This window comes from Sciurus carolinensis, chromosome X, assembly GCF_902686445.1.
Source record: "Sciurus carolinensis chromosome X, mSciCar1.2, whole genome shotgun sequence".
Lineage (NCBI taxonomy): Eukaryota > Metazoa > Chordata > Mammalia > Rodentia > Sciuridae > Sciurus > Sciurus carolinensis.
Window position 1 is genome coordinate 49,513,215 of NC_062232.1, and position 14,397 is coordinate 49,527,611.

At 33.7% G+C, this 14,397-nt stretch overlaps 1 protein-coding gene across 1 annotated transcript in view; it reads right to left on the reverse strand.

Moving 5' to 3' along the window:
- Nucleotides 1-14,397, reverse strand: part of LOC124971477 (heat shock factor protein 3-like) — a 56,586-nt gene that overhangs the window by 41,646 nt on the left and 543 nt on the right. The window contains exon 2 of the mRNA XM_047535239.1: nucleotides 2,727-2,835. Within this exon, the coding sequence (XP_047391195.1) occupies nucleotides 2,727-2,835 (109 nt within the window). The remainder of the gene's footprint in view (nucleotides 1-2,726; nucleotides 2,836-14,397) is intronic.

Sequence of the window (14,397 nt, forward strand, 5' to 3'; positions counted from 1 at the left end):
ACACCACATGGAAGAAACAAACAAACAAAATTAGGGTATATAACAGTATCAATCAGTAGTTGTCTTTGTTTTGTTTTTCATACCAGGGATTGATAGTAGACCTCAACCACAGAGCCATATCCCCAGTCTGGTTTTTTTTTTTTAATCTAAAAAATTTTTAATTGTAGCTGGGATTATAGGTGTGTGCCACTGCACCCAGCAGTAGCTATCTTTTTTAAAAATTGTTTCTTTTTAGTTATACATAACAGTAGAATTCATCGTGATATACTTGTATAAGCATGACTACATCTTATTCTACTTAGGACCCCCTTTTTATCTTTGGATTATGAAACTAGGGAAGATTTTCCCTCTCCTTTTGTAAAGGTTTTCTTTTCTATAACCAGCATATATCAACTTTACACACACATATGTACACACAATAAAATTAAAATTGAGGATTACTACATTTTTTACTACCTATTCAATTAGTCAAGATGTACTTTCTTGCCATGGATCTAGGCTAATTTACTGCAATTTGTCATTCTTAAAGTAATAAGAAGCTATTTTTTTCATTTCTGTAAGTGACAAAAGCACTGAATTCAAATTTTTATACAGAATATATATATTCCTCTAAAACAAATTAGAACTGGGCATGGTGGTGCATGCCTGTAACCCCAGTAGCTTGAGAGACTAAGGCAGGAGAATCATAAGTTCAAAGCCAGTCTCAGCAATTTAGGGAAGCCCTAAGCTACTTAGCAAGACCCTGTCTCAAAATAAAAAATAAAAAAGACTAGGGGTGTGCTCAGTGGTTAAGTGTCCCTTTGTTCAATCCCTTTTTTAAAAAGTTAGTTTAAAAGTATGAAATATGGAAGAGCAAAAATTCAATGAATTTTTAATTTGAAATTCTTATTAATTGGAATTCCTATTAGTTTGTAGAATATTTTACTAGATCTAAAAAATCTGAACTAGGCACATTGGTACAGGTGCATGCTTATAATCCCAACAACTCTGGAGGCTGAGGTAGTAGTATCACAAGTTGGAGGCCAGCCTCAGCAACTTAGTAAGGCCCTTTCTCAAAAGAAAAAATAAAAAAAGTGCCAATGATAAAGATCAGTGGTAAAATTCCCCTGGATTCAATCTCCAGTTCCACAAAAAATAAATAAATAAATCTAAAATGCTGAAGACACTGGGAAGGCACAAGTACACAGATGGTTTTCTATTCTCCTAAGTAACCAGGAAAACAGATCTTGTCCCTACTTATGCTGATATAGGCTTGGTAGTAAATGCTTAATATTCAAGGATGAATAGAGGAAGAATTAGGGGAGTAAAAAATTAATGATAGTTCATAAATAAATGTTTAAAGTATTTGCAATGCCTATGGTTTTGCTTGGTATGCCTTATATATTTTAAATAAAAATATTATGTGTTGTTAATAAATATGCAAAGTTTCTTTGCTTCTAAATCTGAATAATTTAAGACAATCTCTTCCTATCACCCTTTTGAGGTCTTAAAAATATTTTAAAGGTATTTTATGTAAATAATACTTCCTTTTTATTATAAAAATAATAGATATTCATAATGAAAAATTGGGAAAAAGATAAGCATTTTTTTAATGGTACTGGGGATGGGACCAAGGATTACTCTACCACTCAATGATCAGCATCCCCAGCCCTTTTTATTTTGAGATAGGTTCTCAGCTAAATTGCCTGGGCTATCCTTGAACTCATGATCATCCTTCCTCAGCCTTCTGAGTAGCTGGAATTACATGTGTAAACCACTACATTTGCAGAAGCACCTTTTTAAAAAGTGTGTATAACCAGTACCACAAAAATGTGTGTATAACCGAGAGCAGCCTTAATAATAATATCATGAGTGCTGGGGATATAGCTCAGTTGGTAGAGTGCTTGGTTGCCTTGCATGCACAAGGCCCTGGGTTCAATCTCCAGCACCACACAAAAAAAAAAATAATAATATCATGATATTACATAAAATGACAAAATATTTTTAATGAGGAAAACATTTATGACACAATGCTAGGATGAAAATATACAAGATACAAATTTTACAAAGATTATCTTAAGTGGGCTGGGGATATGGCTTAGTTGGTAGAGTACTTGCCTCACAAGCACTAAGGGCCTGCGTTCAAACCCCAGCATCAAAAAAATAAAAAAGAAAGAAAGAAAGAAAGAAAAAAAAAGATTATCTTAAGTTTATACTCACAAATACACATGTACTTCTAATATTTTTATATAGTTCTCAATTTTTCTCTAATTGTAATACAAAATTATGTTGAAAAAAGAGGGCTTATGTCAGCAGTAGAACTCACATCTATGCTATGTCAGACTTTGAATTCTAAAGATTAGAGAGAGAAAAATTAATCTACTTTTAATCAAAGTAATGGATTCCAGACTTGATTTGCCTAGTTGTATGAGCTGGATCAAGTATACTTAATCTCTTTAGATCCCATTCCTTGTCTCTAACATAATAGGATTAAACTAGATAAATTCTTTGGTACCATTCAGTTCTAAGATTCTATAACTCAAAAGAATTTAGAAAGGTATTGCCAAAAGGGAAATTTTCATATTTGGAACCACAACCAATAATTCAAACTAAGTAAAGATTTGATAATAGATTTTTAGCAAGAACCCTCACTCAACTCAAGTGATATACATATGTTTTACAAAAAGGAGTATTTTTATGTGATATCCCACTAAATTCTGATATTTGCAGAAATAAGTCATACTTACATAGGTTGAGCTGTCGTATGAAGCTGGATATATTATTATGTTTGAAGTATTTTGGAAGTATTTCTTTGGCAAAGATTTGTTCATTCACAACGAGAAAGCTGTGACCATTCTAGAAATAAGGGAAGACCAAAAAGTAGTCATTTACAGAAAAAATAAAGTTTCAGCAAAGCAACAGTTCAACAATGCATCAGGAAGAATCCACAAATTTGAAAGACTTGTAAAAATGTCAAGCCAAAAATTACAAAAACATTTGGGTTGGGAGTCTAGTTCAGTGATAGCATGTTTGCTAGGACTTGGGTTCAATCCCTACCTAGCATTGGGGAAAAATTATTCTGTAGAGAGAAAACATTAAGAGAAACATAATGGGTTGATCACAAAATGAAAACATGTACAAAAACCATAAATAAAGAAAGCATAAACAAAATTAAAAAGTAATATATGAAGTGGAATATTTTCAGCACATATAACAACGAACTAACATTAGTATGTAATGAACACTTCCAAATTGTCAAAACACAAGATCTCCATTTGAAAAAAAAAAGGAAAAAATTTGAGAAATTCAAAAAATTAGACAAGGTTTGAAATAAAAGTATTCAAAATATGAATTAGAACAGTCATGAGTTGGCAAGGTGATGATCGCCTGTAATCCAAATTTAGGAGAGTGAGGCAGGAGGATCACAAGTTTGAAGCAATTCTGTGCAACGCAATGAAACTGTCTGAAAACAAAATAGAAATGGCCGGGGATGCCACTCAGAGGGTGAACACTTGCCTAGCATATATCAACCCCTGAGTTTAATCCCTAGCACTAAAGAAAGGAAGGAAAGAAGGGAGGGAAGGAGAGAGGGAGAGAGATGAAAATTCAAATTTTAGAATGTATATTGAATTATTGATATGTATAAAGATTTATCTATAAACTGTTACATAAATTGTATTTAATATTTAAAATTGAAAATAATATACTAAGAGAATGAAAAATCCATACAAATGAATGTTATAGTGACATAAAAATGAAACTGTAGAAGTGAATTTAATGATATGGAAATGTTCATGAGGATATATTTTAAGTGAAATAAGCAAATTTTCAAATAGTATAAAACAAATCATTTTATAATAAATTTATTGGGCTGGGGACATAGTTCAGTGGTAGAGTACTTGTCTGGCAGGTGTAAAGCCTGGGTTGGATCTCTAGCACCACACACAGAAAAGAAGATACCCACAAAAGAATATTTTGCAAATCATTAAGAGTAATTTCACTGGATGGTAATATAATCTTTTTTGGTTATTTTTATTTTCTATAATTTTCTAAAACAAATTACTTCAATAAAAATTATTTTAGAAGTAGTCAAAGGTGATATTGCTCATTTTATAAAATTATAAATTTAATGTTCAATGAAATTATAACAAATGAATTAACTTCAATATTATGTGGCTTAAATTTTACTATCCACTTGGACTAAGATTTAGAAAAATCTGCTTATCTGTCATTTCTCCATATTACCTCACAATTAGTTCAGTTCTTTAGAAGTGAAATGGATCATCATAATCCTAAAAGGCACCAAGAGAGAAAATCCAAGAATTTTAATTCATTCTAGTCTAGTTTGTTCTCAGACTTCCTGAGTCACTCTTATTAAAGGTGTGTGTGTTTGGCTGGGAATTGTCTTTAATTGGAATTGCCTCTCAGAGCCCTTGGGGCCAACTATAAACCAAACTAAATTATTCTCAGAACAGAATCCCTAGATTCCACTCAGCTCATGCTTTTTCCAGAATTGACTGGACTTCAGAGATAAGAGAAGGTAACAGGGAAAATCTGCATAATGTCAGATTAGACTATTCCTTCCCTTGATCAATCCTCTGTAGATATACAAACAAATGATGACTCAATTAAAAGTATTCAGAAAGTGAAAAAGGTCCTCGAGAAAATCACTTCTAAATTGGATAAATGGTATCTGAACATTTAAAGGTTTGAAAATAATATATAATAAAAGTTCAAATGAAATATAATAATGTATGTTCCAGTTTAAACATGTTATATATTTTGGTCCATCTTTCATTTTATGAAAATTAAACTGTTAATACTAATAAAGGAAGTGTATGAAAAAGATAAATTAGTGATTACTTAAATTACATAAGGAAACACGACATTGATTACTTTTAAAGGTACATTTTCCTTCATATATTTAAAATATTTTTCTGAAATGCTCATGTCCAGAAATCATAGGGAAAGATTACATCACTTACGACATATTTCTATGACAAAATATACTGTAACACTAAAAATGCTGTCTTAGATAAAACTGTGCATAATATAATATTTTAAGTGTTTCCCTTTAAAAAATTGACTCTATTTAAAATGACACATTATCAATGTAAAATTAAAGAACAAAGAAAAATAAATCATAAAAATCCCACCATCCAAAGATAGCAATGGGTAACATTGTAAAGAACTCCAGGGCTGGGGATATAGTTCAGTTGGTAGAGTGCTTGCCTCACATGCACAAGGCCCTGGGTTCAATCCCCAGCAGAACACACACAAAAAAAAGAACTCCAAAGATCTGTCTACATATGCACTTTTCTTTCTCTCTGTATGTTTATAAATATATACACTGAATATACACTGATATATTCAGACACTGATACATATATGTATACATATATATGTACAGAAACATAAAATGAGATTTTACTTAAGTTGACTTAAGTAGTACAATGTTAAATATGCTATCTTATTTCCATGCAAAAAACATGAAAAGTACAAAGAAAACTGAAATATCGCCTCCCAGAAATAATCACTGTTTCGCATTTGGGTATATTTATTTTAGTCTCCAGTTTACAAATTTTCTATGATAAGCATACATTGTATTCAGAATTTTAAATATATTTAAAAATTACTTGAGGGCTGCAGTTGCAGCTCAGTGGTAGAGTGCTTGCCTAGTAGATGAGAGGCACTGGGTTCAATCCTCAGCATCACATAAAAATAAATAAATAAAGGTATTGTGTTCATCTACAACTAAATTTTAATAACTTGATTTTACAGACATGCATACACACACACACAACTTTTCAAAAGCTCAAGTACATCATAAAATAGTTAACCTGTATGAGTATACATCTGTTCCCAACAAATAATCTAAAAATGCCTTATTATACCTCACATTACCTTTGTAAACCATGACTTTATCATTTCAGCCCCAATAAGACCCAAAATACTGCTGACAAATTTACAAAGGAAATGCTTGCTTCCAGTTAGTTCTGTATTAATTGGAAAGAACGTATGTCAGCAGTAACTTTTATTGTTTTAATGAATGACACTTTTAAATCACTACTGGTCATTTGGTCATTATATAAATCAGTATAACTTTTCTGAAATGTCATTTGGTAATAAGAATGGTCTTTAAATTGCTATTACCACAAGACCCTATGTTCCATACGTGGAATGTAGACTGCAAAAAGCTCATATCCTTTAACTTAATTATTTCCATCCTACGAATCTATTCCAAAGAAGCAGAAATGATGAAAAACTTTTTTGTACAAATGTATTCATCATGTCATCATGAGATAATGATGATGATGATATAACAACAACTATGATGATTAGAAACCAGGTCTTGCTACATTGCCCTGGGTGGTCTGAAACTTGTGGGCTCAAGAGATGCTCCTGCATCAGCCTCCTGAGTTCCTGGAACTATAAGTGCACAGCAAAATATTTTTTAAATATTCAATTTTGAGTATAAGAGAATGGTTAAAATATAATACTAATGAAAAAGTTAATTACAAAATTTAGTAAATAAATGTGCATTTGTAAAGATATATACCAACCTGTATAAATACATTTATATCACCATGTAAAAGAATACATAAAATTTGGGTTACCTTTGAATGTTGTAATCATAGACATTATTTTTTTCTGTACTTTCAAAATTTTCAAACACACACACAAATACACAGTTGCTCAAGCTTCAGTACTCCTGCACACATTTATATTTATAATATCTGAAAGGTAATAATTGCTTTCAAATTTTTTTCATTGACATATTTGTAAATCTTTATGAGGTGTATATGTATTATAAAAATTCAGCACATGAACACAATGTATTCTTTTTTGTCAGTGCTGGGAATTGAACACAGGGCCTTGTGCTTGCAAGGCAAGCACTCTACCAACTGAGTTATATCCCCAGCCCATGAAACACAATGTATAATGATTAAATCAATATAATTAGTATATATATGTGTGTGTGTGTGTGTGTGTGTATAGAGAGAGAGAGAAAGGACAATTACAAAAAGTTTTTTAGACCTTTATTTATTTATTTATTTATTTATTTATTTATTTATTTATTTTTATGTGGTGCTAAGGATCAAACCCAGTGCCTCATATGGGCTAGGCAAGTGCTCTACCACTGAGCTACACAACTCCAGTCCCCATCTATGGTTGTTTTTATATGTTGGCAATCTTTGGACTCCTTTGTAGTTATTTTGAAATATATCATAAATTGGTATAGACTAGTTACCTATTGTATTACAGAACACTAGAACTTATTCCTCCTAACATTATTTTGGTATCCATTATGCCCTATCCCTCCGTCACCCTTCCTAGTCTCCAGTAACTAATATTCTAATCACTTCTCTGAAATCAACTTTCAAACATCTTTTAAAAATACTTATTAACGAAGAGTAATTGTACAAAATGAGTTTCTTTGTGAAATTTTCATATATGCATATAATGTACTTTGATCATACCCACCCTTCCTACTACCCTATCATTCCTCCCTCTTCCTGATTCCTGTACCCTTGTACTTTGAAGTCTTTTTCCCCCTAGATTCAACATGAGAGTAAATTGTGATACTTGCGAAATCAACTATTTTTAGCTTCCAGAAATAACTGAGAATATGTAGCATTTTTTTCTTTGCGTCTTGCTTGTTAACTTAATATATTTATTGTGAAAGAGCAGTAATTCTTAAGATGATGTTAGTTTGGGTGAACATACTCAAACGGTTTTTAACTACATACCAACTTGGTTACTAGGAAATCTCAGGGTCAGAAGCAACAGCTAACTCAGAAAGGCACTAGGTGGCGCTCTCTCCCACCTACCCCACCAACAACAGCATTAAAAAAATTTTGCAGATCTTCACCCAGTTCAAGTGTAAGCAGTACAGCTAGCCATGCATAACCAAGATCAATGTCTTGGGTGTACATTTTTCTTTCTTTCTTTTCTCTTTCTTTCTTTCTTTCTTTCTTTCTTTCTTTCTTTCTTTCTTTCTTTTCTTTCTCTCTCTTTCTTTCTTTCTTTCTTTCTTTCTTTCTTTCTTTCTTTCTTCCTTCCTTCCTTCCTTCCTTCCTTCCTTCCTTCCTTCCTTCCTTCCTTCCTTCCTTTCTCTCTCTCTCCCTCCCTCCCTCCCTTCCTTCCTTTTTCTCTCTTTCTCTTCTCTTTTCTTTTCTTCTCTTCTCCTCTTTTTCTCTTTCTCTTTCTCTCTCTCTCTCTCTCTCTCTCTCTCTCTCTCTCTCTCTCTCTCTCTCTCTCTCCCCCCCCTTCCTTTCTTCCTTTTTTTTTTTTTATACTGGGAATTGAACCAAAGGGCACTTTATCACTGAGTTATATCCCCGGTGCTTTTCTATTTTGAGACAGGGTCTCACAAAGTTGTCAAAGCAAGCCTCAAACTTGGGATCCTCCTGTCTCAGCCTCCCATGGTGCTGGGATTACAGGTGTGAGCTACCACACCCAGCAAGGTGCAAATTCAATGACATAGGTGCAGGACCTACTTAGTACACATTGGAATGAAAATACATCATTTTGCATGGGGTTGGGTCTGGGCTAAGTGTCCCTTTCACAATAATAAAGAGGATTATGCCATCTACTAGAACTTTTCCAGGAATAATATCTCTCCACCCATTGTGTAGCCAAGTCCAAAAAGAAAGAAAAGAACTAAAACCGTGAAATCATGTATAAAGTAAACCTATTCCTAAGCTCACAGTTTGGTTTACAGACAATAGACATCTTTCTGGTTAATTCTATGTAGATAAAATTTTAAAAATCAAATTAATTTAAATAGTGCTTTTTTTTTCTTTTTTTTTTTTTTTTGCGGTGCTGGGAATTGAACATAGGGTCCTGTGCTTGCAGGCAAGCACTTTACCAACTGAGCTATCTCCCCAGCCCTAAATGGTGCTTTTATTGTACCTTTCACCTTCTTACTTTGAAGTCCCAAGCTAGGAATATGTGCATGATGTGGTAAAGTGGGTTTGAAAGTTAGTTTCCCCTCCCAACAAGTTTTTAGTGTAAAAAGAGGTGTACGAACAATCTATAAATAACACTAATACATGTCCAAGTAAAATCAGTAAGAAATAAGAAATCTCATATGTAATTTGAGAAATCAGATTTTTTTTCACTAAGGTGGTAGGCTTTGGAGAATTTGATTAGGATTTTGAAAAGGAAAATAAAGTTCTATTCAGAGAGCAGCAAGTAATCTAACTTAGCTGAAACAAAATACATACAGGTAAATCAAAAAGAAAAGATTTGACAATAATAATTTGAGAACTGCAAATGCTCAGGTGAGAAATTTTAAGCAGATAAAACATAACAAATTACAGAATGAGTGGGGCATGGTGATACTGGCCTGTAATACTAGTGGCTCAGGAGGCTGAGGCAGGAGAATTGCAAGTTCAAAGCAAGCCTCAGAAACTTAGTGGGGCCCTTAGTAACTTAGTGAGACCCTGTCTCAAAATAAAAAAAGGCTGAGGATGTGGCTTAATGGATAAGGAGCCTGGGTTAAAAAAAAAAAAAAAACTAAAAAACCAGACACTGGAGTCATTCTCCTTGCATTTAATTTCTGGCTCTAATCATTGCATTCTATCATAGACCTTTTTTTAAAAAGGAGGGTTGAACCACTAATTTACTGCTAATAATATTTAAGTATATCTTTTAACATAACCTTACAAACTTTAGTTATTATCATTGAAAAATAATGTAAATTTTATTTTTCCAGTTCTAATGGGTTCAATATGTTATATCCAGGCAACCTAACTTGAAATTTGTTAATGATGCAGTGGTTAAAAAATCATTTTGAGGGCTGCGGATGTTGCTCAGTGGTAGAGTGCTTGCCTAAGAAGCACAAGGCCCTGGGTTCAATACACATTTTGAGTCAGACTATCTGGGTCTCTACCCAACTCCACAACTTACTAGCTATTGTAACCTTCACCGAGCCAAGTCCCTTCACTTGTTTCTGTGTCAATTTCCTCATTTGCAAACACAGCTAATAGTTACCATATTTATGAGGCATAAATCAGTTGACTTACGTAAAGTAACTTAAAGCAATACCTGATTCAAAGTAAATGTTCAGTAAGTGTTCAATAAGTGAGAATTGGGAAGGGAAGAAACCAGTATTGGTTGAAAATATAAGACATAATAGATATTCTGGAGTCTATCCCATTGATAAATCTGATTTTTTAAATTTTGACAAATTTCTATTGAGTTTCCTTTAGTGATGTAACAGAGTTTTATCACGTGACTTTACAGCCCACTCTTACGCAAGAGGATATAGATCAGTGCCTAATACATAACTGGCACTCAAGAAAAGTCTCTTGGGGTAGGGAAGCCTCAGTGGTAGAGAATGTGTTTAGCACATGTGAGGCCCTGAGTTTGCTTCTGAGCACTACAAAAAATAAATAAATAAAGTGAAACAAAGAAAAAGATCTGTTGATTGGAGTGATTCTAGGACTAGTGCTTGGTAGAACAGAAGTAGATCCATGTCAGTATATTACAGTATATTTAAGGAATGAAACAGTAAAATTTTACGGTGCTATGAAAAACATTTGTTTGATTTTGGACTAGCCATATAGAATCATGCTACTTTTTTTTCTTCAAAAACACCTTTTAAAATAGATATTCTGCAGAGAAACCACCCCAATTTTGTTACAAAAGTGGGTATTGTACTATTGTTTAACATTAGCCTGGAGACATGGGGATGATTTGTGGTATTTGGTGATTTCCAAATGTAAATCATGATGATTTCACTCTGTGACTATGAAGACACTGAATGCAGAGTTGTGAGATGAGTAAAATTGGCTTTCATAAACACCTCTGAGCAATAGTCAGCCCATTCTAGTACACCACTATCTATAAAATATGACTACTTCGATGTGCACATTAAATGTCATGTAAGACAAAAATCACGCAAAGCCTAAAAGCAACATTTATCTACTATATGTAAATGTGACATAAGATTTTAGTGGAAACTTTACACCAAAAATACAAAGAACCCAATCAATAAATGGGCTAAGGAAATGGGCAGACACTTCACAATAGAAGACATACAGGTGATCAACAAATATATGAAAAAGTGTTCATCATCTCTAGTAATCAGAGAAATGCAAATTAAAACCACTCTAAGATTTCATCTAACTCCAATTAGAATAATGGCTATTATCAAGAACATAGACAATAATAAATGTTGGCATGGATGTGGGGAAAAAGGCACACTCATACATTGCTGGTGGAGTTGCAAATGATACAGCCACTGTGGAAAGCATTATGGAGATTCCTCAAAAAACTTGGAATGGACCCACCATTTGACCCAGCTATCCCACTCCTCGGTTTATACCCAAAGGCCTTAAAATCAGCATATTACAGTGATGCATCCACCTCAATGTTCATAGCCGTTCAATTCACAACCGAGATGTCCTTCAATTGATGAATGGATAAATGGAATATTACAATGGAATATTACTCAACCATAAAGAAGAATAAAATTATGGCACTTGCTGGTAAATGAATGAAGATGGAAAATATCATGCTAAGTGAAATAGGCCAAGCCCATAAAACCAAAGGCTGAATGTTTTCTCTGATAAGTGGAAGATGATACATAATAAGGGGGGAATGGTGGAGGGACAAGAGAAGAATGGAGAAACTGGATTGTGTAGAGGGAAATGGGGCAGGAGGGGGGTGGGAGAAGGAAAGATAATAGACTGAGACAGACAATATTACCCTATGTGTATGTATGATTACATGAATAGTGTGAATCTACATTGTGTACAACCATAGAAATGAAAAGTTGTACCCCATTTGTGTACAATGAATCAAATGCAGTCTGTAAAAGTAAAAAAAATATAAATTATAAATTATAATGCCCCTCCCCCCAAAAAAGATTTTAGTGGATTTTGTGTAAAGGCTTGTGTGTGTTTGCATTTTTGTTTTCCTGGGGATCAAATAGAGGGCCTCCTATATGCTACGCCAGCTCTCTACAACTGAGCTATACTTTCAACCCCTGCTATGAAAATGCTTTTTAAAAAATTCACTCACTATAAAGCATTTCCTCAAACTTCCAAATGCCTTAGGTCAATAATATATATTTACCCCAACTTTTTGTCACAAAAAAATTTAAGAACACAAAAAAGTTGAATGCCCACATCTTTATTACATAAATTCTATGATTAATTTTTCACTCTATTTGCTCCATTGTATGCCTTTCTATAACTAACCCATCTTATTTTTTGATTCATTTGAAAGATGGAGACATCAGCACATTACACTCTTACTCTTAAACACTTCAGTATGCATATCAGTAACTCAGAGTTTGACATTTGTTTGGTGTTTTTCAGAAAAAAATAGGAAAAAATACATTTAGTGAAATTAACCAGTTTTAAGGAAGTTTTCACAATGTATATACTTGTGACCCAAATCCCATCAAGAGATGTACTGGATTTAGGTAACAGCTTACCATTTCCTAAAAACATTTCCCATTCCCTTTTCTACTCAAACCTGTCCCCCACAACAGAAGCCTCCACTGTTATTTTCCCCATAGATTATAGATAGACATTATATATATTTTAATATACATTACAGGTGCTCGGGGTATAGCTCAGTAATAGAGGGTTTGCCTTAAGAACTGGAAGAGTCAAGTTTTTAGAAGGTGGACATGGGTCGGGGAAAGAGTGAAATTTAATGGAAAATAGTGCTGTTATGCAAATGCACATTTCCCAAAATAATTAGATAAGTCATTTAGAAGGCTTATGCTTATGTATCTCTTCAATTATGAAGCAGACATTATGAAACAAAAGCTAATCATTTATTGCTTTCACATTTATCTTAATGGTTTTAAAATAAATATAAGCAAGTGTATTTTATTAATAAAAAATAACAACAATTAAAAAGTAGGCAGGGGCTATAACTCAGTGGTAGAGCACTTGCCTCACACACTTGAAGCACTGGGTTTGATCCTCAGCACCACATAAAAATATAAACACAAAAATGAAAATTTTTTATTGGTCTGTACTTCAAAATAAGGAATGCAACATACCTATATAGAACGTTACCTTTTTTTTCTTTTTTTGATACTGGGGATTGAACCCAGGGGCACTTAACCACTGAACACATCCCCAGCCCTTTTTATATTTTTTTTGTTTCAGGGTCTTGCTGAGTTACTTAGGGCCTCACTAAGTTGCTGAGGCTGAGCATGAACTCCTGAGCATCCTGCCTTAGCTTCCCAAGCTGCTGGGATTACAGGCCTGAGCCATGGAGCCCCACAGAATTTTTGTCTTTCACCAAGCACTTTCATAAATATTCCTTCAGAAACACAGGTTGAAGGCATTCAGACAGATTCAGAATCATGAATATCCCACAGTTAACAGTAAGAAGGACTCATTTTATTCAAATTCTGGGTCCATTTAATATATAGATAGATAGAGATATATATAGAGAGAGAGAGAAGGAGATATAGAGTTGTATTTTTTGTGGTAGAAGGGATGGAACCCAAGGCCTTATAAGCATTCTACCACAGAGCTACATCCCCAGCCCAAAGCAGTATATTTGGAGTGCTGTTCATGGAACAAACCCAGGGCCTCTCCCTGCACACTGAACTACACCTTATTTCTTAAGCATTAAGAATTTTACTTCTGAATTTCTTTCCTTTTAGCCATATGTATGAATTTATAAATTAAATGATACCACATGAAGCATTGCTTCAAAATAATTAGAGGGAGAGTAGACGCTACCCATGCAACAAGAAGGGCCATGAGCTGATCACTACTTAAGTGGGCTATAGAACTTATGAGTTCATTCTACCACTTTATATTTGTGTTTGATTTTATATATGAATATAAAATCAATATGTATGTCATATATAGATAATATATACATTTGAATTATATATATATATATATATATATATCAAAAATATAAAAAGTTAGGGGTGGGGAGTATAGCTCAATGTCAGACTGCTTGCTTAGCATGCATGAGGCCCTGTGTTCTATCCCCAGCACCAAAATAAAAAAAGAAAGAAAAAAGAAAAAAAAATAAAAGGTTAAAGTCCTACCTCAGTTTACTTGTATATTTACCAAGGTGACAGTTACCAAGTTAGAGGACTGGGCTTTAAACTGATCCCATAGGTTTCTCTGATTCTGTATTTAGGTGATTTAAGGACTAGCATAAATCAAAATCCTAGAATGTTGCCTGAGCAAGCATCAGACTTCCTGATTGGGGAATGTGCAAACTTCCGTAAGCCCACCCAGCTCACTGTTTGGAAGAAAACTGACATGGTCTGGTGAGGAATGGAATCTACAAGTAAATGCGCTCAGAAGCAGTGAAAAGTTGGTCTTGTTAAAAGCACTCAAGACACTCAATTGGGTACACTTGGCAGGAAAGTTCCCATTATTTAAAAAGAAAAGGAAAAGTGGGGGCGGGGTGCAG